This window comes from Canariomyces notabilis (assembly GCF_033297395.1).
Source record: "Canariomyces notabilis strain CBS 508.74 unplaced genomic scaffold N656scaffold_24, whole genome shotgun sequence".
In the NCBI taxonomy this organism is placed as follows: Eukaryota; Fungi; Ascomycota; class Sordariomycetes; order Sordariales; family Chaetomiaceae; genus Canariomyces; species Canariomyces notabilis.
Genome location: NW_027041846.1, coordinates 87,326 through 109,679, shown reverse-complemented (window position 1 = coordinate 109,679; position 22,354 = coordinate 87,326). Strand labels below are relative to the sequence as shown.

At 54.4% G+C, this 22,354-nt stretch overlaps 7 protein-coding genes across 7 annotated transcripts; 4 read left to right on the top strand and 3 right to left on the bottom strand.

Moving 5' to 3' along the window:
• Window positions 1-218: 218 nt before the first annotated feature.
• On the top strand, window positions 219-3,437 carry N656DRAFT_800778 (ARM repeat-containing protein; the record flags this gene model as incomplete). The annotated part of the gene is made up of 6 exons (XM_064818045.1): window positions 219-347; window positions 400-489; window positions 550-831; window positions 924-1,014; window positions 1,062-2,348; window positions 2,398-3,437. 6 exons carry the CDS (start codon window positions 219-221, stop codon window positions 3,435-3,437), a joined length of 2,919 nt encoding a protein of 972 aa, XP_064667116.1.
• A 2,758-nt stretch (window positions 3,438-6,195) lies between these two features.
• Window positions 6,196-7,568, bottom strand: N656DRAFT_715673 (aromatic compound dioxygenase; the record flags this gene model as incomplete). Its single annotated transcript, XM_064812066.1, has 2 exons — window positions 6,196-7,136; window positions 7,199-7,568. The coding sequence occupies 2 exons, from the start codon at window positions 7,566-7,568 to the stop codon at window positions 6,196-6,198; spliced, it is 1,311 nt and encodes a 436-aa protein (XP_064667115.1).
• Window positions 7,569-10,080: 2,512 nt separating this feature from the next.
• On the bottom strand, window positions 10,081-12,203 carry N656DRAFT_759139 (phosphoesterase). Its single transcript, XM_064813188.1, has 2 exons — window positions 11,155-12,203; window positions 10,081-11,080 (listed from the first exon to the last, which is right to left on the bottom strand). Exons 1-2 carry the CDS (start codon window positions 11,701-11,703, stop codon window positions 10,280-10,282), a joined length of 1,350 nt encoding a protein of 449 aa, XP_064667114.1. The 5' UTR covers window positions 11,704-12,203; the 3' UTR covers window positions 10,081-10,279.
• Window positions 12,204-13,010: 807 nt separating this feature from the next.
• N656DRAFT_759136 (DUF125-domain-containing protein) lies at window positions 13,011-14,137 on the top strand (the record flags this gene model as incomplete). The annotated part of the gene is made up of 2 exons (XM_064813187.1): window positions 13,011-13,562; window positions 13,665-14,137. The coding sequence occupies 2 exons, from the start codon at window positions 13,011-13,013 to the stop codon at window positions 14,067-14,069; spliced, it is 957 nt and encodes a 318-aa protein (XP_064667113.1). The 3' UTR covers window positions 14,070-14,137.
• A 3,737-nt stretch (window positions 14,138-17,874) lies between these two features.
• On the top strand, window positions 17,875-18,840 carry N656DRAFT_715719 (uncharacterized protein; the record flags this gene model as incomplete). Its single annotated transcript, XM_064812070.1, has 1 exon — window positions 17,875-18,840. One exon carries the CDS (start codon window positions 17,875-17,877, stop codon window positions 18,838-18,840), a length of 966 nt encoding a protein of 321 aa, XP_064667112.1.
• A 257-nt stretch (window positions 18,841-19,097) lies between these two features.
• N656DRAFT_715747 (uncharacterized protein) lies at window positions 19,098-20,243 on the top strand (the record flags this gene model as incomplete). The annotated part of the gene is made up of 1 exon (XM_064812075.1): window positions 19,098-20,243. The coding sequence occupies one exon, from the start codon at window positions 19,098-19,100 to the stop codon at window positions 20,241-20,243; it is 1,146 nt and encodes a 381-aa protein (XP_064667111.1).
• Window positions 20,244-20,353: 110 nt separating this feature from the next.
• N656DRAFT_791706 (uncharacterized protein) lies at window positions 20,354-22,010 on the bottom strand (the record flags this gene model as incomplete). Its single annotated transcript, XM_064817008.1, has 2 exons — window positions 20,354-21,542; window positions 21,592-22,010. The coding sequence occupies 2 exons, from the start codon at window positions 22,008-22,010 to the stop codon at window positions 20,354-20,356; spliced, it is 1,608 nt and encodes a 535-aa protein (XP_064667110.1).
• Between the last annotated feature and the right edge of the window lie 344 nt (window positions 22,011-22,354).

The following is a 22,354-nucleotide window of genomic DNA, read 5'->3' as shown; positions in this document are numbered from 1 at the left end:
TCGTCGATCTGCGTAGACTTGCGCTAACCACGAACTATTTCCCACAAGGTTATCGTCTCGGGTCGTTGCTCTTCATCTCGAACGTTCTGCGAAAGGAAAAGCAGGAGGGAGGGGCACATTGGCTCTGCAGCTCGCAGCTGTTGCCGCGAACGGAAAGGCTTGACCATATCTGCGGCTTGTTGATTTTCTTCTCTCCTGGCGACCGCCGCAGACTCGTCATGGCGTCGACCGGGGCTCAAGAGACCTTCCCGGTTCCCAGCGTACTGGCGGCCATGCTGACCATGCGCACTGGGGACGCCGAGAAGAAGAAGGCTGCCGTCGACTTCCTGGCCAGGTTTCAGAAATCAGTCCGTAGTCTTCCTTGCTCACTGTGGCCGCACCATTGCTGACTCTTCACAGAAAGATGCCTGGACGACGACCATCTCCATCTTGCAGAGCTCGACCGAGGCCGAGGCACAGCTGTTCGCCGCGACCACCTTGAAGGGCAAGGTACAATGAACAACAACTCCCCGCCTCAATTTTCGACTGCCTATGCTGACTTGACCAAAGATTACATACGACCTTGCCACACAGATTTCAGACAGCGATTTACCTGCGCTGCGCAGCCAGATTCTGCTTCTTCTCAAGAAATTCGCCCCAGGCCCCAAGCCTGTCAGGGTTCAGCTATGCGTGTGCTTGGCCATCCTTGCCATCCAGATGCAGTCGTGGAAGGACGTGCTACCTAGTGTCGTCGGGGCTCTCGGGAATGACGTCGCCAGCCACGCTTGCATCCTCGATTTCCTCCGAGTGCTTCCAGAAGAAGTCACCGAAGGCCGGAAGATCACCTTGTCTGTATGTGGACCGATATGCGCGGCTCGCTTCACCACCTCGACCTTCGCTTGGGCGGATCGACCTGGGATCAATGTCTAATTCGATCATGATAGGAAGAAGACCTCGCCCAGAGGACATCAGAGCTGCTAGCCGACAATGCTGAGCAGGTCGTTCAGCTGCTCGTCAATTACGCGCAGTCTTCTCGTAAGTGATCCCCTGACAAGGCCGCGATCGGCGCTAAACAGTCACAGCTGCTGCCACAACCAATCCCCAGCTTTTCGACTGCATCAGCTCATGGCTCCGCGAGGTCCCGGTCAGCGTCATCGTTAACTCGCCCCTTATGGGTGCCGTCATGCACGGGATTGCCGATGACAACTCACTGGCGGCCGCCGCCGAGTGCCTAGGTATCATATGCAGGGAAACCAGGGACGTAGACGATAATCTCGAGACTATACAAGCGCTCCTCCCCAGGGTGCTCGAGCTCAGGCCACGCATCCAGGCATTGGTGGATGATGACGACTCTGAGGGCTTTAAGGCCATTACGAAGGTATTCGCAGATGCGGGCGAGTCCTGGGTTCTGATCATTGCCCGCCAGCCGCAGCACTTTCGCCCCCTGGTTGATTGCTTGCTTGAGTGTTGCGCAAGGGACAAGGAGAGGGATGTCATCGGCTACACATTCACATTCTGGTACGAGCTCAAGCAATATTTGGTGCTGGACCACTACATCGAGGCGCGGCTGCAGCTCGTCGAGGTCTTCTCGAGGCTCGTCGACATCCTCCTCAAGCAGCTCGAGTACCCCCATTCCGACGACCCGAACGAGCTCGACTTGTTTGACGGTGACAGGGAGCAGGAGGAGAAGTTCCGCTCGTTCCGCCACCACATGGGAGACACACTCAAGGACGCCTGTGAGGTCATGGGCGTCGCTGCCTGCCTCACCAAGGTGCACGACGCCATCAAGGTTTGGCAGGAGAAGTACGCCAGCCAGGCCACGCAGACTTCTGTGCCCCACTGGCAGTCGCTTGAGGCCCCCCTCTTCGCAATGCGTGCCATGGGTCGCATGGTTGACTCGGACGACAGCAGCGTCTTGCCCCAGATCTTCCCCCTTCTTGTCCAGATTCCCATCAGCAACGCGAAGCTGCGATTCGCGGCGATTATGGTCTTTGGACGCTATACCGAGTGGACGGCGGCCCACCCCGAGTTCCTCGAGCCCCAGTTCCAGTACATTGTCTCGTCGTTCCAGGCCGACTCGGAGGAGATCCTCCGCGCCGCCGCCCAGTCCTTTAAATACTTTTGCGTCGATTGCAAGCAGCTGCTTGGCGCCCAGGTCATCCAGCTGCAGGCATTCTATGATCAGATCCTCGATAAGCTCCCTGACCCTAGCAAGGAGGAGATCACCGAGGGTGTTTCGACCGTGGTAGGGGTCCAAAAAGCCGAAGACGTGTACAAGCTCCTCAAGCTGTACTGTGATCCCCTGGTACAACGGTTGATGCACAAGGCCAACAATGCCACCGATAACCAGTCGAAGCTCGACCTTGCTGGTGAGCAACCCCGGCCCATACACTTCATGGCATAGGCTAACACATCCAGATCACATTAACCTTCTTGCCTACTTCACCCAGAACGTCGTACCGTACGTCCCCGCCAATGCCGAGAACCCTGCGGTTAAGTACTGGCAAGAAGTTTTTCCCGTCCTGGCGACCATCCTTGACAACTTCATCGACTTTGTCCCCATCTGCGAGCGTGTGTGCCGTTGTTGGCGCTTCATGGTCATCTGGTATCGGACGGCCATCACACCGTTATTAGGCCCCATGGCCAACAAGCTGGCCGAAGGATTCTCAAAGTCGAAGCAGGGCTGCTTCCTTTGGGCGACGAGCGCCATACTACGCGAGTTTTCTGAAGACCGAGAGCACGTGGACGACAGGATTACTGAAGACATATACGTGTTCTTCGAGGCGCAAGCGACCAACGTGCTCCGGACCATGAGCGACCTGCCGCCCATCGACCTGCCGGACGTCATTGAGGACTTTTACCGCCTCCTCATTGACGCGCTCCTTTATTATCCTACCAAACTTATCCCGTCTCCTCTTTTCACCCCGATCTTCCAGGCCGCCATTTCGGCTCTGGCCCTGGAAAAACAAGAGCCCGTCTCGGCGGCGCTCCACTACATACGGGATGTGCTCACCTACGGCGGCCCGAATCCTGCTCGTTCCGGCAGCGAGCTTGGTCCGGCAGGCGCGCAGCTGCGCGAGATCGTCAAGCAGCTGCTACTCGCGCAGGGTGAGGCGCTCGTCAAGCAGACGCTCGCCGGCATGATGATCACGTTCCCGCGCGACTGCTTCGCCGACGGCAGCGGGGTGCTCCTCGGCATGTTCCAGCTCGTACCAGCCGAGACCACCCAGTGGGTCGACCGCACCATCCGCATGCTCCCGGCGGGCACCATCACCGCTACCGAGGCCGACCGCCTGCTTGCCAAGATCAGGGACAAGCTTCAGGGCGGCGACTCGGCTAGTGTGCGACAGATTAGGGCTATCTTGCAGGACTTTACAAATACCTATCGGAGGAGGTACGTGGCACCTAGGGATGGATTGGGTCTACTTGAGGCGGCGCGCTTTCATTTTGAAGGTTAGGATCTTTCGAGTGAGGAAACGAAATGACGGCTAGATGGATACTGGATGGGATAGGGTGGAGGATAATGCAGTAGACTTGGAATGGAATAGGACTCGGATGGACCCTCATCCGTGGAACTCGGGAATATCTTTATGACAAGAACAAGGACGGGATGAAAGAAAAGGATTAGTCGATGTGATTATGTATGTGATGTGCAATTGGTAGGTTCTCTTCCAGATACCTCTGCTAGCCATCCTGTCCAATGCTCTTCTGGGTTTTGGTGATAATGATTCTGGGACGAGGGGTTGCCTGCGAGGGTGGTATAGTACCAAGGTAACGACACTACCTACTATTTGCTCTATCCAAGCTGAAAAAGAGAAGACACGGAACACGGCTGCGCGGGGAGAAATGTTTGAGGTATGTTTTCGCGGCCATCCAAGTTACCGCCCTTTGAAGAGGACGTTGACGGTTGGCTGTAGCCTGGGTTGGGAGCATCTGGAGTCATGTTGCGATATCTACGCTTAGCTGTCATGGGTCCTACCGCCCTAGTATACCTGCGTCCTACCTAGATTCCTTGGACACCGCCTAGTGGAACCCCCCGAGTCTTATACTATCAAACGACGCTGTATTGATAGTGTCAGTGTGTTGAAACTCCACTTGAATTCTTTGGGACGGGTCGAGTTCTTGCCCTTGAGGCGAAGGCTTCCTTCACGGTTCATTAAATCACGCCAGGGTCTCTCTCTCATAGAGGGATGGGGGGTGGTTTGGTCGTTCTGAAAATCCTCTTTGCCGCTGTGGTTCAGATATCACCTCCTGCCTCTGATAATGTATCCCGAGATAGGAGACAGATCCGGCTTCTGAAAATGTCAACTGGTCGATTTTTAGTCGCTGGTTGCCTGGAAAGAGGTCCTATGTAGTTCAAGTGTGCCTGCGGAGTTGGGGTTTCCAATTGCTGATGATAAGCAAGGTGATCAGGTCCTTTCGTCCAACTTGGCTTCATCTTCCGTGTTCACTGTTCAGCTATTCTGCTGCTTGAACACGGGAATGTAGTTTCATATCATTGCTTGGACGGGCAATGACGTACTGCTAAAGGCAACAGCCCAGACTAACCCATGTATACTGGTAGACGTGCCCTCGGATCTCTTAAGCGCACTTAATCTTGATCCTGGATGGTTTGTCCTCCATCTGCCCATAGCCAACTGTAATTCCAAGGGTTGTAAAAAGCCAGTTGCTCACGTTATCCTGGCTGCATTTCATGTACGTCGTAGCTTGGTACTCGTCCTCTAGCAGTTTCAGACCCTCAGTGAACTGGGCTGCGGTAACGACGTACTCGTCCGGTGTGGACCAGAGCTCGGGTCTGATTATGGGACCGGGCTTGGAATTGACAGCTGCGCCTCCGTTGCCGATTTCAATGTTTTCATCGAGAGCAGGGGAGCCGATCTCTCCATCACCATTTTTGGCGCCATGACCATCATTGACCAGTCTCGGTTCAGCGAAGGATTCAGCGCCGTAATCGATGGGTCCATCCGCATCGTCTCTGTCTTGGTGGATATTGGCGGGGAGGTGATTGCTGTGCTCGTTGTCGCGGTGTCTCGCTTGCGCGCGATGCTCCGCTCGCCGAGCCTGTCGCTCCCGGCGCTCCGCAGCGCGGCTCGCGCGGCGGCGTCTCTGTCTGCCGCCGCGAGATCTTGGGTTGCGCCACTGGATAGGTGCTGGCTCACCAGGCTCCTGATGGAAAGGTACTTGATAGGCAGGCGGTGGCTGGGATCCCGGATAACCAGGGATGAAGGGAAGAGGATGGAATTCAAATTGGTGCGTGACGGTAAGACTGGCGGCACTGCCAACAAAGGGCACTACGAATGAAATTGGTTAGCCTTGTCAGATGGCAGGGAAGGGAGTCGCTAGGTTCTTCGGCATGGTGGAGTTACATGAGCCATAAAACGGGCTATCGATGGTCCAGCTAGCCCGATGTATATCGTTATTCATTCATGATTCAGGAGGGTTGCGCTCGGGGATTGACCAAAAACTAAGATGGCCTTGGATCGTGAGGAAGAGAGGCGTTAATAACCGTGACTGGACTAAACAAGAAGAACTTGGATTGTTTGAGGTTGGAAAGTGAGAACTGCGAGACAAACCTGTAAACACTGAGGGACGAAACCGCACAATAGATTACCGACTATATCGGATGAAAAACTCCAGTAATGTCTGGCAGAAACTGTATACTTGCTGAGCAGATACCGGCACCTGCCAGCACTTAGTCAGATAAACAAAGCTGTTGACCCCTCTTGCTGATCTATATCGACAAAGTGGTTCTTCTCCTTTAGCGGTACTTGTGCTGAATCCTGATTCCTTGTTGTCGACCGACGGTTATCTAGGTCTTAGTGTCGTATGATGAGTCGGGTGCCTACGTCCCAATACATCGTCAGAGTCGACAACCATCCCAAAATGGCCGGAGAAAATAGCTTCATCTTGTCACGAGCATTTGAAAGGCCAAACCTACTAGGCATTCAAACGCAGGATAACGGCGCCAACATCAACCATTGTAGATCGGAGGTCCCAGGCCGGAGAGCAGCCTGAGCAGAGATAATGACCAGTGTGGACATTTTTGATTTTGTTTTCTCTAAGTTTAGAATACACAGATCACAGAGTCAATATGTATGTACGTATAGAAGCAAATCAAAGCAGGAATGTCTTCTGACTCGACCGCCATCCGTCTCCCATTGGGCGCAGACTTCACAGTCAGGAGCCATTCTCGACGTCATATCCTTCAGCTTATCTTCAGTTTCCGCGCTGCTGGCCAGGACGCTGGGCAATTCCCTGAGTACCAGGACGCTGTTTACCATCCGGGCGAGTACCAGGGCGACCCGGGCGCAAAGAAGAGCCTGAAGAGGTAGCCACCGACGTGACGGCGGAAGATGCAGAGGAGCTCGCGGCCGAAGAGATGGCAGACTCAGAGGACAGGGAGGTAGGCAAAGAGGAGCCAGATCCTGTAGGGATGCCACTGGGGAAGCCGGTAGGGAAACCAGTGCCCGGTGGGCCGCCGCCCATGCCTCCACCAGCATTCGGGTTCGCGACACCACCCTCCTCGTAGAGGTACACGGCCGGGGTGATGCGGTTTGACACAGTCGTGTTAATGCCAAATGCGATCCATCCAAAGATGCCATCCTCAACGCTGTCCCCGAGCAGCGTGTACTCCATGATAGGGTCGACACCCTCGGTCGCGGCCTCCTGGGCCATGATGCCGTCCTCCTCGTTGGTCGTCAGCGCCTGCTGGTTGGTCGAGTACGGTGCAACACTTTCCACGGCACTAATCAGGTCCTGGTCAAAGAAGACCTGGCCGACGTGACTGGCGTAATTCTCCAGGCCTAGGGTCTTGTTAGCCTGGAGAGTGGCGTTAGTGTGAGCCATGACGTGGATGTGCGTGGTGCGCCCGACGTAGTGGCCGGGGAAGATGGACTGGAACTGGGCGACGCCGTCCTCGTTGGTAGGCTGAATGCCGCGCAGCCACGTGTTGTCGATGTTGCTCGTGTCCGTGCTGTCGCCATTGCCGCTGGCTACAATGCCGCCGTAGACGCCTGTGGCGTTGCAGTGCCACATCTCGAGGTATACATTGGGCACCGGCTCGCACGTCTCGATGTCGATGACTTGGTAGTCGAGAATCAAGCTCACGCCGGGCTGGTCCTCGACCAGATCCTCGCGCACATACTCGCCAGCGACGTCTGGCAGGTTAAAGGTCAGCATTTGTCACCCGCTCGTCTCTCACAGGTGGCATGACACTTACAGTAGGGGCCCTGGGTCACCTCAGGAGTCAAGAGGCACGAGTTGTATCCAGCAAACAGCGTGGCGGGATTGGTGTCAACGGTAAAACCCTGGTCCGTCTTGTTGTGGACGGTGTTGAGGACGTCAGTGAAGTCTCGTTTCTTGAGTCCGCGCTTCTGGCGAGCCTTCGCAATCTCCGCCTGGCGTCTGGCCACATTTCTAGCCTCGATGCCGCGTGCCTTGAGCTTGTCGGCACAGTGACTGAGCGTTGTGCGCTTGACTGAGTTGAGGAAATCGCGGCGCTCGGCAACTTCTTGGGCGATATCGTGACCTGGATGGGCAGCCACGAAGGCGAGCCAGGCGAGGGCAGCGGCCGCTTTGGTGAATTGCATTGCGAGTTCGAGTGCCAGGTGGCGGGTGGCAGGTGGCAGACGATAGACGGCACACAGTAATTGGTGATGAGAGCGATGAGGTTGGTGCCGGTATGGCTTTGTTAGGAATCCTGACAGAGTTATATACCCTTCAAGTTCTTCCAGGTTCCTTCCATTTGCAGGGTCTCCCGTCCTCCTTCCACGTGTTGACTGCTTGCCTTCTCAGCCCCCCAGCTTGCTCCTGCTTCTGGCGAGGATCAAGGCCTTCGGTTGCGGAGAGTCCTCGACTCCTCCTTCTACGCCTCCCGCCAACGAATACTGTAACCTGCAGAAACATCACATCGTCATCCGAGCTGCCGTTGGCCTTTGTGGGACGATGCCTTGAAACAAGCATGTCGGACCAGACTTCCGCTCTGAGCGCCTAGCCGCCTAACTGTTGGCTCGCACTAGGTGATAGTCGCTACGATATTTTGAGCTTCCGCCCACCCAACGGTTGATTGTGCACCGCTTTCAAGAGCAGGGGCTAATGCGTACGCGCAACCCTCATAATTTTATCGGAGACGAGGTGGGCCGGCTGACGAATGCCACCCCACATCCCGACCGTTGATCTTCAACTCCCGGGTCTGCTTGTGGGGGATGAAGCGTTTGAAGCGGAGACTGGCCTTGATTCTGGAGTTAACTTGATTTAACTCTGCGGGTGAATTGCCATTGTGGGCCAATTTCTCCAGGGCAGCCGCTGGCCTGTAGCATCCTCGAAATTACTAATGCCTGCTTCAAGCTCTAGCCTCTGCCTTGGGGTATAACAGTTGTAAAACTATGGGCTGGGCCCCAACCTCCGTATAGCAATGTCTCTTCTCTGCCCGGTTGAATACCGTTGCACCGTGTGCAGGTACAGTACTATAGCGGCTTGAGGCTACTAGTACTCTGTATCTACACCCAGACTCCAGGTAACTGGACCAAAGTCCAAAGGTAATATTCAAATCTGCAACTCTAACCGAGGGCTAGGCGCGTAACGCTACCTAGAAAACGGGACCATCTTCCGGGCTGGCAGTTTCCCAATCAGGTTGACCTCGCATCAGATTCCGCTCCCAGGTTGCTTCTAAACAAACCTCTTTTTCAATTCCAATGTCCTTTTCGGGGCAGGTACTACAGTACCTACATGTGGCCCGGGAAAACGCGCCTCCCTGAGTGAGGTGCTCCCAAGAGAGACGAACCTATGGCATGTTCTTGATTTTAAGCATCATAGTACCGAGGACGCGCAAGCCATCAGTTGCTGAAAGTAATAAGTGACGGTGCTTGGATTGAAGTTGGATATCAGAGAAATATTAGGATACAGGGGGAGGAAACTCGAAGCCTTTCACTCCGCTGGAATGACGGTCAATACCAAGAAATTCAAAACAAGATACCTGTCTCGATCGGTTCAGCACATTGACCGGTTCTGTCATGACGGCCTACCAGCGGCAAGGGATGAGAATTCAAAAGAACGCCGTGCCCCGTAGTGCGCGGTACTAGAACTTTGAATGGGTCATTACCGGTACTCTACGGCGTTCTTCGACGACGTGTACTCGGCCTGTCCTAGCAGTGTGATGATCAAAACCAGACCCGCGTGGCCAGCAGGAAAGGCCTGTAGCTGCCGGGCGGCTTTGTTAGTAGGGAATGACTGGGGCTGCCCTATCATAGGCACACGCGGTCAAAATCTCTGATCATGTCTGATGTCCCCATAAGGTACATACATGTACTATACCTCTTGTTTCGCTACCTTACCTTTCTCCTTTAGCCTGAGTGATATTACGCGTCTCTGGACGGACAAGAGGAAGAGGAAACACAGAAGGCCCCAATGTATGGACAAAGCAAAGCTCTAAACCTGAGTTTGGTACATCCATACTGAGTTATCCTCGTACTCTCACAACAAGCATAACGGTTCTCGGTACATTCCTGGGTACGCTACTCCCGATCTTCCATCTTATCCAACCTCGTTTTTCTCATTGTACACTGCAACATCAGACAAGCGAGTACCACTGAACCGTTCAGGAGAAATACTCATCATACACAGTCCAAGCGTTATGCCATGTTTCTGTTTTTATTACTCTTATTTTTTATTAGTTATTATTTTTTCCTAATTTGTTTTCTCCATCTATTTATTGGACTAGAGAGCTACCAAGCGATGACTCCTTGACCCGGACTCAGGGTCATGGGTTTCACCGACGGGTCGCCGGTATGCCCTTATTTTTGACGGCGTGACACATGGCTTCTACTTCCTATGGGTATCTCCCTGCGTAAGGTACATGTATGGGTGGACGGCCGGGTCCGACCCTGATACATTTATCACTCACTCCTGAGTGCCAGGCCAGGGGTGACGGGGGCGTCCTGTGAGGATTGGGTGAGACACTGAGTACCTAGGTCCCTACCTTAAATCTGATTATCACACTGTATTCACGGACGCGACACCCTCCCATCAACAGCATGACCTGATTTGAAATGTCTCATTCTCTTTGGTTCTGGACTGGTTGCTAGCATGAACTTAAGCTGATTACATAGTACTAGTCTTATACACAGTTTCTAGACGTGCATGGCATGACGGCCCACATCACCTCTCGGCTTCGGATCGGGCAGGATCGTGATGAGATCCTCTCACTCCTAGCATATCAGTCAGCCTTTCAATTGAAGTGCTGACCCAGGGTCTTGAGTGACTGAGTACCTCTAACTCGGCTCCTATTTGCGCAACTCTACCATCAAGATCTGAAAGGATCAGCAGCAGGGAGAGTTGTGGGCGTGTTCTTGCGGGCCTTGGAGTTAATAAGGTGCCCGAAGGAGGGAGACCACTCCACACGGGGATTGTAGGGTTCAAAATCAAAGAGGTAGCCCAGAGTGCGAAGAATTGAGGTGGCCGAGTACGAGACGACGTCGCCGGCTGCATTCTTTCCCTGCTGCTCGACATGGCCTTTGCTGACCCATGGGGAGATGAGAAGAGTAGGAATGCGGCCGCCGAGACGGTTGAAAGGGAAGGTGTAGGCCTCGCCGGCAGGGGTGGAGGCCGTGTATGTCAGGTTGTCGGGCCTGGGGGCGAGCGGGGGAGGGACATGGTCGTGAAAGCCGCCGGTCTCATCAAAAGTCAGAATTAGGAGGGTCTCTTCCCACTGAGGACTCGCGCGCAGGGCTTCATAGACATTCTTGATGAGGGCCTCGCCGGCCGAGATCAAGCCAGAGGGATGCATCGAGGTGGTGCCGACGCCGCAGCACGAGGGGTTGAGGAAGCTAAGCGAGCTCAGGTTGCCGGCAGCAGCGTCGACATAAAACTGAGAAAGGTCCACGATATTGCTGCTAAGGCCGGCAGCATAGGTCCACTCAAACCACGAGGCCTCGGGTCCCGTGCCACCAGCGGGGTCGTGGTAGTTCCTCCAGGTGTGACCGCGCTCCGTCAATGACTGGAAGATGGAGGTCTGGTTGAACCCTCTCACTTTGAAGGAGGCGTCATTTGTACCGTGACCATAGGAGCTCCCAGAAACAAGAGCAAGACGGTTGGGGTTGGTGGGCTACAGGTCATGGTTTCCTTGTCAGTATCGGACTTGGGTTATTGTTGGTATGGCAAAGACGAATCATGACTTACGCCAGGAACGGCCGAGTGCCAGTGGTTAAAGGTCACAAAGTTCTTCACCAGGGCGGTAAGAACGGGCACCTGCTCTTCGGTGTAATAGTTCATGACCTGCTGTGCGAGCGTGGACCGGTTGACCTTGGACCCGTAAAGTCGTAGCTGCTCATGAACGAAGCCTTGCTGGGTAGGCACCAAGCGACCCGAAGCAATGGCTTCATTGTCGGGTGTGAAGTCGCCGTAAAACTGAATGTTGTTGCCGTAGACGGCGTGGTCGGGATCGTTTGTGATGGAGTCAAAGTCGTTGGCTCTGGAGCACACAGAGCCATCAGCACGATTTGTCAGATTATAAGGATTGCAGAATGGGCCATTGCGGATGGGGTTGTCGAGACCCTTCTGCTTCTGCCCACCCAGGAGGTTGTCCAGAGAGCGGTTCTCCATTTCTAGGATGACGACGCGCTTGATATGAGCCTTCAGGTTCTCCATGCCACTGCTAATGGAATGGGCCGGCAAGGCCTGAGCGGCAGTTGCAAGGGCCAACAGGCCATGGAGTGTGACGGACCACATCTTGGGCGAGGGATAGCGAGGGAGAAAGGTGAGAACCTGAGGTGCCTGCGATTTCTAAGATGTGCGGGCTGGTAGTCGGGATGTTTACTAGAGGATCCATCGCCGGCTTTATACGTGATCTTGACGAACGTATAGTACCTTATGGCTACGAAATGCCTCCTGGTTGTCTTGCCAATGCCATCGATCTTCTAGGCATTCGTGGTGCCCGGCCAAAACCCACGTGCTTCACGGTCCTAGATGAACTAAGGTAAGGTAGGTGGGTTTCTCGACCTACATCGCGACTGGCCATCCCGGTGCAGGACGTACTCGTGTATGTATGCCGGTGAGGGGAATCGATCATGATGCAATGGGACTCGGATGCATCATACCTGTACTACCGTTAGTATCGCCAGTGAGGTTGTAAGTGGTTGGACTCGATGGACTCCGTTGCCGCATCTCGTGGCTAATAGATGATCGCTCATTGGGCAATTGGCTTTCGACGGCAGACGTGTGAAGGGGCAAGAGGCCTGGTTGGATCAAGCTTTTGCCAAGATGGAGAGGAGAGCCGCTGCCGTTATTCCCGAGAGCTTGGTCTAAGCCGCCCCACAACTTACACCCCCAGTGGGCCCAGGCTGCAGTCAACTTTTCATCCCGCAAACACAATGGATACTGGGAGGACCGGATAATGAAATGCGTTGAGCGAGACCATAAGTTCACAACCGACCAAGATAATCTTCAATCCATTCCTCCATGACTTCATTTCCTACCTACCTAACCAGACCTTCGGGGCACATGTGAGGCAACTCGACGCTCAAGTTTGCCATTCGATGCAGTTTTGCATTTCTTCTTTGTAACTTCCGGATTTAAACATGATGGACACCGGGATTCCTTCCTTGATGCTTGAGTGGAGCCCGCGGGATCTCAAGCGGGGGATTCGAACGGTCCTGCTTGTTTCCATCACCGAGAAGCGGAACCAGTACCGGGGCAGCCTCGGTGTAACGCAGCCTACGAGCCTACCTATCGCCCGAGTTCTGGAGGATGGGTCCCCTGATCAGAGCGCACCTTCCTAAGCAGGTCCCATCGGTCGAGAGAGCCAATAAAAGCCCATGCCGCGAGCATGCAGGTAGGGAGTACTCCTTACTGGGGACAGTGGGGAGCCCACGAGGATCAGACGCGATAAGAGCTACTAGTATTGTTAAAGGCGCCACTGTACCCAGTTGCAGCAAGCCTTACAAGGTACTAGACATTTCACGCGAGTTATCCATCGTTTTCTATGAGCAGTTGAGAACGCTGCATCTCCATCACACAACGCGGACTCTACCACCAACATGTCACGAGTATGGCGACCTGTCTTAGAAAAGCTGGGCCTTCAGCCGTTAGGTTCCCGCGACAAACATGAAAATTCGCTAAACAGCTTCGAAGCCCTACCTCTGTACTCTACCGTCAATGCTGGAGAAGCCTCCTCCCCAACAACGACAGACCCCTTCAGTGAGATCGGTAATGACATTCTGCAGAGCTGCACGAGCTCAGGCTATGACGGTAGTCGGGTTCAACCACCGCCATCTTCGTCCTCGCGGGGCCTTTTGCGACTTCCAACTCTAGCTCGATTTCTGGCTGATTTTACTCTCGGATTCGCCGATGGGTTGACGGTGCCATTTGCCTTGACAGCGGGACTATCGTCGCTCGGCCATGCAGACACGGTCATATACGCCGGCATGGCCGAGATCTGCGCGGGGAGCATCAGTATGGGCATCGGGGGCTACCTGTCCGCGCGCGGCGAGGTGGCGACGGCGGCGGCTGCAAAGGCCACCGAGGACAACAACATTGACGATGTCGCTGTCATCCAGGAAGAGAAGTCCTTGTCGACGGACCGTGACATTGTTGCAAGCTATTTGGAACCGCTCGACTTGCCTCCACAACTGCATAACATGGTAATACGACATGTCCGTGGCTGCCCTGCCATACTCGAAGCTTTTCGGGAGTCACAACTAGGAAACGGACAGTTCAAGCAGGAGGAAGCGAGTGATGACGAGAGGTTGCCTTCACCCTTCATGGCTGGTTTATCTGTCGCACTTGGGTACCTTTTAGGTGGCCTGCTTCCCTTGTTCCCTTATTTCTTAGTGGACCAAGTCAAGGATGGCTTGTTGTGGAGCTTTGGGGTGTGTGCTGTAGCGCTATTTGCGTTTGGCTTCTGCAAAGACTTTGTCTTGACTAGGGGCAACTCACGCCACGCGGTAGCGGCGGGCGAGCCGGAAAAGAAGATGCGATGGCGTGACATAAGACGGAGCGCTTGGGAAGGCGCGCAAATGGTGCTTCTGGGGAGTGTGGCGGCGCTAGCCGCGGTATTATGCGTAAGAGCCTTTGAGAGTCTCTCTGTATCAGAGTAATGGTAGGGCCAGAGTGGACAGCAAGACTAAGAATAGACCGGAACATGAAGTCAAACTTGATTGTCTTGTGTATCTACGGGAATGCTCCGTTTCGGTTCCGGCCAATGGAGTGGTTGCAACTCGAAGAGGACTCTCATGTCCTTTCTTCTGGCTCGGTTCATGCTTTACATTTATGTCAGCTCATTGGTGATTTTGGGTGATATACTCGGATACCCGGTTTTTGGGTCGCCGTTACATGCACATTGTTTTCTTTGGGTGCATTTATCCACACAAAATCTGGCAGCCCACCGACATTGCTGCCGTTTTGTGTTCAATTGTCAGTAGAGCTACCCCATCCAGCCAACTGACTTCAATCTCTTCAATCTACCAAATTAGGACGACTGATCTTTCTGCATACAAAAGGGGATACTAAACTTACCTGCTGACGGCGGTTGATCCTTCTAAAGTCTAAACACTGCTGGGTTGTCTATTTGGTGCATACACTGAAATCAATTCTTACCTCTGTTACAAGATAATTTGCCATTGGTCTTCACGCTGTCTTCTACCGGTATGTTGTGCGCCAATAATCAACTTGGATTGACGATGATGATGCACTGAACTTTTTGGCCTGGTTAGGTTCATGTTGTAGGCCGTGAAGCTGCAAGCACTGGATGGGTTCATGCCGTCTTGAGACCTTGGCGTAAGTACTTTGTACCAAACATATCCATTCTCACTGAAGTAGAATCATTATTCAGCTATGTCCCAATGCGAGAACGAGTACAGAAATTAATGATGACAATGATGCCCATCATTCTTCCATGAGACCGGGGAGGGAGAGTGGAGGGGCGGTTCAACTGCCGACTACCTAGTACGGGATTGGTGTCGACTCTGTCTGAGAATGCCCCCTTCCGAATGATGCATGAAACTCGAGTTACTTTTATCCCATTTCACCCTCAGCAGACAGATAATTTGATCTTATCTCACAATGCGAAGATGTGAACCATGTCCATTTGTACTTCGTAGTATCAGCTTGGCCCACTTTCCCAATCCGGATGCCCTCAAGACTCTCATTGGACACGGACTGAGGTTGCCAAGATTCGACAAGACGCTGTACCTGGCCGCCTGGACATGCCTGGTAGCAACAGTACGCACCTTACCTACCCGAGGGGCTAAGTTCAAGATCTAGATGATGGTAGACCTGTGATGTTGAGCCAGTACTATGGCGTGCCATACATCTTAGCTTAGGTGAATTCGATTACGGGCTAGAAGCCTAGAATGCGCCATCTCAGTCTCATGCCTGGAGTACTTGAGCTCGTAGACTTGTCATCATTGTACTATTATTCTATCCTCGCCATCAGTAGCAGATGAAATGATTAGAGACGTCTTTTGTTGGTCTCTGGACAAAACGGGAAAGTTGACTCAGATTTCAAGGACGCTTCTACAAGACGTCACTCAGCCGGATTTTGGCAACCATTAGTGTAAGTGTACAATCTCACAAAACACTATTAGTAGGTAGACGGCAACTTGAAGATCGGCCATCTTGACTGACCCCTCACTACCAGAGTTGCGATACCATGAGTGGCAGAAGCCCAGGACTGGTCATCTTCAACGACCCATCGACCATTTCAAGAGACAACATTGAAACACCAAGAATGCTGCTACCAGTGGGCTGATTGGGCGCTTTGAGTGCTACCTGTGATTTCCATGAAACAGGTCTATGAGCTGGAACAGTATTGGAATCATAGACACTGTGAGGAAGAACCATCAAGATATGGGCATTATCAAGAGATATGTACAGTACAGTACCTAGACAAGTGTTCGTTGTATTTGCATTTAAACCTCTCATTTCAGTCAGTCACCATTGAGGCCTAAGGTAGGTAGCACCCGGTGTCTTGCGGTAACCACGGAACCTTCCAACGTGTATACATACACGCCATATCCGACTGCCATTCTTTCCATCGCCTTTGTCTCTCATGTGCTCATTCGGGCCACAAGCACAATTGCAACAACGGCAACAAGTACTGTAAACAGCACCCAAAACAAGCCGCCAGGCACAGACTCGGCGTGTGTTGCTCAGCGCATTGAAAAACATCGATGATTTGGAATAGTTTGAAGGCAGGGCACATACCGGACTAGCTCAGGTTTCTAGGAAGATCCGAGTTACACATTCCAGCTCGTGCAGCTACGGAGAAAAGCTGAGCGGCACCACTTCCGCACCCTGGCACAAATGAACGCTCACGCTTGGAATCCATCCCAGTAACGCTGTCTTGCCGCAACACTTATAGACAGCGTGGCAAGAGGCGGTTGTTTGATATCATGATCCGGAAAAATGGACCTTGACAGCTAGGAAGAAGTGTAAGTTTCTCGAACGCGGAGGATTCTGACAGTGAGGAGCGCGTTGTAATCTGGAACTTGCAGGGAGGGGAGGGGAGTTTATACTGGCGCGAAGCAGTAAGGCAGGGTTGGACTTTCCTCCATTTAGGAGCATTCAACTCGGAGGACAGCAAGAGCGGGACGGCCCAATCCATCTCTAGAGCTAAATGGGCAGTAGCGAACGTCTCGCTGCCCGGTACGCTACCTAGCCTTCCAGTTGGGTTCAATGGACTCGGAGGTACGATAACCATCATGGGAGTGTCTGATATGCCTCACCTACGAGCTGGACGAACTTCTTTATGACAGAGACTTTGCCATGCCATGCGAGTTCCGCCAGAGTGTGGTTGCGAAGTTGGACGCGAGAGGACTCATGGTCGTGGCCTCAGCCGAGACTCGGATGATTGAGCACGATTACCTACGGGGTACCTACGTTGAGATTAGGGAAAGGAGAGATACAATGAGTGTTGTTTATACTGATATAGAGGCACGTAGATGGAAGATGACAGGGATATACTTCGTCGGCTCTCGTATAGCAGGCACACCTTGCACCGCTGGGGTGAACCGCGGCGACGGGGCTGGTACGGACATGGTATATCTTGTTATAGCGAGGCAAAGAGGCTATTGGCGAGGCCAACGGTCGTGGGAGGTCAGTTGACCCCGGTGATGTCTTGGTTTGGGAGTCGAACTTGAAGGTGGTTGGCGACGATATTCTCGAACTGTGAGATCGCGCTATAGCACAATCGTGCCATTTCCTAGATCGATGAGGAAAGGCGCTGATAAGGTTCAATAGAAGGCACATATAGAAGAAATTACTCGTCCATACCCAACTGCCTTAGGTACGCAAGTGGATGACGCCTTCGTACCGGTATGCACATACGGAGTACTTAACCTCTTAGGGGTTGCACCTCCTTTCTGCAGGCCGTCGGGACACGGCTTAGCGTTTTCCCAACCGCAAACTTTTAGTTGTCCCGCTCAGTGGCTGCTTAGCTTCAGGAGCAGGAGGACCGCTTGCGTTTGCGACAGGCTCAATCCGACTTGAACTTTCGTTGGCAGCTGCCTCTACCAAACGAATAGGAATTCTCAAGCCGCTGCCCTTTTCCAACCGCTTACTTGAGAAAGCCGTCGAGAAACTCACGATAGCCGCCTGCCCCGTCAACCGCAAACATCAGGTTTAGTTGTAGGAAATAGGGTGGTGCCGCTAAGCTGTTTCTCTATCCAGGCAATCACGCCAGAAGCCAGCCAATCAGCGCAAGCCTCCCCGCGATTTGTGCCCCGCAACGCCAAAATTCGCGGTGCCCATTGCCCTAGGTTAGCCGCGTTTCTCTGTCAAAAGCTGTTCGAACTTCGAGGCTTGGATCATTCTCTCCCACTATTCCAGCCATCATCTGCCACCCTGATTCAATCCATCTCCACATCACTGGGTTGCAGGCGATTGAGCACGGAACCTTTCAAAATGAACGATAATTGGCAAGCGCCGCTGCCGGCGGGCTATAACGATCTGAACCGCGCATTCCTGCAGGCCTTCATGGCCCGGGGCACCTTGACCTTCCCGGAAGGCCAAAAGCTACTCGCGGAAATCCAATCAGCTTCAGAGGGGGGCGAAGCCGATCCAGAATCGATAACGCTGGAAGAATTTGAGAATGCCATCCGCACCGCCCGTGAGGCTGTCATGCCTTTAGATTTTGACATCCGCAACACTCACGACGAAGTCCGTCGCGGCGAGCGAGTGTGGGCCTTCATTAACGCCCACAGCGATCCAATGACACAGATGGGCACAGTCAGGACGCCCGAGGAGGTCGCCTACATCAAGCGCCTCCTGGACGCCATGTTTGAGCTCCACAATACCCCTCGGATGGAGGTGATGGCCGTTGACGAGGGGCATGCGCTGCAGGCGTCGCGCCCTACCCGACCGCGCGAGAGCGCCGCTCACGGCACCAACGATGACAACGGGGAAGTCTCGGCCACCGCTACTGACCGCGGGCTTAAACACTCCGAGGTCTTATCGCTATTGTCAAGTCTTGTGGCCGAGGGCTGGCTGCGGAAGAGCCGGGCCGGGTTTTACAGCCTGACGCCCAGGACGCTGATGGAGCTGTTTGGGTGGCTGGTGGCAACATACAACGACCCAGACTCGGATTCAGACTGGCAGCACATCAAGTTTTGCGAGGTTTGTAAGGAGATCGTCACGTACGGTCAGCGTTGCAATAATCCGGATTGCACAATAAGGTTTCATGACATCTGCGCGGACGGATTCTGGCGAACTCGGAAGGACAAAAAATGCCCCAAGTGCGAAACAGAATGGGAAGGGAATCACTTCGTGGGCGAGCGAGCTGTCACGTCAAGGTCAGGATTTCAACGAGGTCAAGGTCGGCGGAGCAGACGGAGCACGGCGGATGCGGATGATATGGAAGACGAGGAGTAACTTGATACCCAGAGGATGCGGACCATTAGCCACAAAGACTATATCTGCTACAGTATGTGACATCATTGTGGCGGTGCAGCGTGCTTGGCGATAACGCGGCTCACAACACACGACATGACGCAGCGAATGAGATTGGTGGCGGCGATGGTGCGGAATGTCGCATTTGCGCATTCCAGGCCTGCACGATCTTGCTATATTTCGCTGTCCTCCAGCTCCAACCGCCCGCCAGCCTTATCAGCCAACAAGTCATCCCTACCATGGCCCTGCATTTCTTCAAGAAACGCAAGGACACAGGCAAGGCCGAGGAAGGAGGCAAGGGCAAGGCAACGGAACGCACAGGAAACTTGAATGCGGAAGAACAACAGCAACCACACTCCTTGGCCGACAGCGAGGCTCAGACGTCAGCGCTCGCCACCCCTCTCCTCGACGACGAAGACGAAAAGTTTCTCGAGCGTCTCGTATCCAGCCCAGCCGACGAGGACGAGGGCCCACGCCCGCCTCTCCCACCTCGCCCTAGGACCCCTGACTTGAGCTGGGAGAGCGACAGCGATTCCTTGCGTCTACCAAGCGATTCGAAGGCGCCATCCGCCACCACAACCGCTTCCGCGCCTAAGAAATCAAACCGCCTCTCGCGTCTCTTCCAGCGCGGCAAGGTAGAGGACAGCAACCAGTCTCTGACCGTCCCCGATGCGGTTCCCAAAGCGGAAGCCGAGCGCGAGTGGGCCGACCTGAGCCGGGTATTGTCCCGCCTTGGGGTGACCCCGACGGCTGGCGAATCCGAATCCAAAGTCAAGACCAAGAGCAAGGCGCTCGCCCTATCGGCCTCGGATGAGGTGAAGTCCCTCGTAGCGCAATTCCTGCTCATCCTCAAGGACATCGCTGCGGGCGCCCCCACCGCCGTCGACGACCTCACCGCTCTCCTCGACGGACGGAACGACGTTCTCAAGCGAGGCTTTGAGAAGCTTCCCTCCTCGATGCAGAAATTGGTGACGCAGCTGCCAAAGAAGCTGACGACGACGCTCGCGCCCGAGATACTGGCTGCAGCGGCCGAGGCGCAGGGGCTGGGCAAGAACCAAGACAAGGATGGCAAGGGGCTTTCCAGCATTTTATCCCGGAATCTAGGCGAGCTGGCCTTGACCCCGGCCCTCATACAGAGCATGTTCAAGGCCATCGTCAATGCGCTCAAGGTCCGGTGGCCCGCGTTTGCGGGCACCAATGTGCTCTGGAGCGCGGCGGCGTTTCTGTTGTTGTTTGTGCTGTGGTACTGCCACAAGCGCGGGAAGGAGGAGAGAGAGAAGCGGGAGAAGGGTGCGGAGAGTGCGGAGGGGGGGGAGGGGAAGGAGGTGATGTCGTCGGCCGTGATCGTGGCTGAGCCCTCCGCCGAGGAAGCATCGCGGGCGTGAGAAAAGATACCCTTTTGTAATTTCATTTGTCGATGCATCTATCATGCATGTCTTTTTGGAATTCGGTAGTGATGCCATAACGCTATTCGTCAACTTGCGGACTTTCCCGTCTAATCGTCCTGGACGAGCTCCTTGATTTCCTCTCGCCCTGGCGCCATGCCTGCTGCGTCGCCGGCCTTGTCGTCCCGCGCGGACCGGTCGATTACCCGGCCGCCGTCCTGCATCCAGAAGCCGACTTCGTCCACAATGTCGTAAACAATATCCTCGACAATTTGCTCGTCGTAGCGCTCGCTCACCGGGCGCAGCCTGCCGAGCTTTGAACTTTGCGCATCATCCTCCGCAGGTGGCGGGTACCAGAAATTTGGGCCGAAGTTCACCTCGGCTGCACCGCCTCTGAAAACGCTTACAGCCGGGTAGTAACCCAGCGACCCGTCGTCGAGTGCCTCGCGGCCGCCGCTCTGCTGTGCTTGTTTCGAAGCCGGCGGGAGGAAGGCGAGCAGGTCGGTCCAAGGTATACCCATGAGGACGCCATTCTTGTACACCTTGATGCACGAGTTAGGCAGCGTGCGCAGCGCCGGGACCGGATGGTTCGGGTGTGGACGCTCAAGCGAGGCGCCTGTCCCCATGGGAGACGGGTTCATCAGCTCTTCCAGCTCCTTGGTCGTGTGGTAGTCTATCTTTTCAAAGTAGATGTGCTGCTTAAACCGGATCGGGATGCGGTCACGGATGATATTGGGGGCCTCAGCCTGGTCCGGCTCGTCGTCACGGTCGACGGCGGGATTGTACTGCCCCTGGACGATCCTACGCTGGAAGCGCTCCGACGGCAGCTGAATCTCGAGTCCGATGACGTCGCCCTCCCTGATCTCCTCGCCGGGCGAGAAGAAATCTTTGGGCCGAGACATGTGCACCTTTTGTCCCGCCGCGTCCCGGAGGCCGTAGCTGTAGGCGTCGAAACCAACCGGAGCGTCCAGCGACGCCTCCCTCCTCGCAAAACCCATGCGGACGTGACCGTGGGATTCTGGTTCGCCCTCGCCGCGGTTCTTGACTATGCCTCGGGTGATCTTACACTCCCAGTACCACCGCCCCTCCCGAACGGCCACGTTGGCGCGCGACATCCGGAAGCCCTTGTTGGAGGTGACGTGGGTGCCGGATTTGTCGAAGAACATGTGGGACGCGGCATCCTCGAAGCTCATGTGGGCACTGTGCGGCGGGGGCTCGGTATTGCGGTAGTAGAACATGGAGGGGAAGGCAGGGTCGGCAATGCAATGCGTATAATGGAAGTTTTTCTTATTGTAGACGCTGCGGCGGTCAGACAAGCGCCCTGGTGCTCGGTGGGGGAGCCACTTACTGCTCAGATGTCTCGAAGAATTCGATCGTCCTCCCTTCGGCATCCTGCACCTCGTGATGACTCGTGAAAACGGGGCCCCGTGACAGCTCGAAGTCGGAGGGCTTCGGGCGGGCTAGCTTGTACCGCATGGGAGCCAACTCGCCAGGCGGCTCTTTCTGCTTAGGGTCCGGAGTCGCCCGCGAGCTGTCGGGGCCGGCACCCTTCGATTCGCGTTTTTTGAGAGAATCCTTCTTAGTCCTCTTCTCTCGCGCCATGTGGCTGTCGTCGGCTGGAAATTGCACATGAACTTTCTGGGCCCTGAATTCGGGGTTGAGCGGCGACGAGACGGCAGGGCTGTGGTCATCATCGAGGGCACGTTTCTGAGGGATGGAGGTCGCAGAGGGAGTGAGTTCGCTCAGCGGGGAGGAAGCGTCTGCCATTGTAACTGCTTTCTATGGATAAATACCTCTTTGAACTCGCCGCTGCAGAGAGCAGTAGGATTGTTGTAGAAGTGCATTAATGGCAGCTCAATGGGCTTTCAGAGACAGCATGGCATTAAAGTGGAACTTGATGAACGCGGTGAGACGCGACGGCCACTTTGACCATTAGGTAGTACGAAGTATCGTGTACGTACATAAGTGGGGCATTACATTGCCTAGCGTTGCATTGCGTTGCCCAAATGGACCAATCACCCATTTGGTTCACCCTGCCTGCCTCCAAACCAGCTCCAAACAGCCTTCTTAACCCTTCAAGCCGGAATCATCGCCGGTCTTGTGATTTTCAA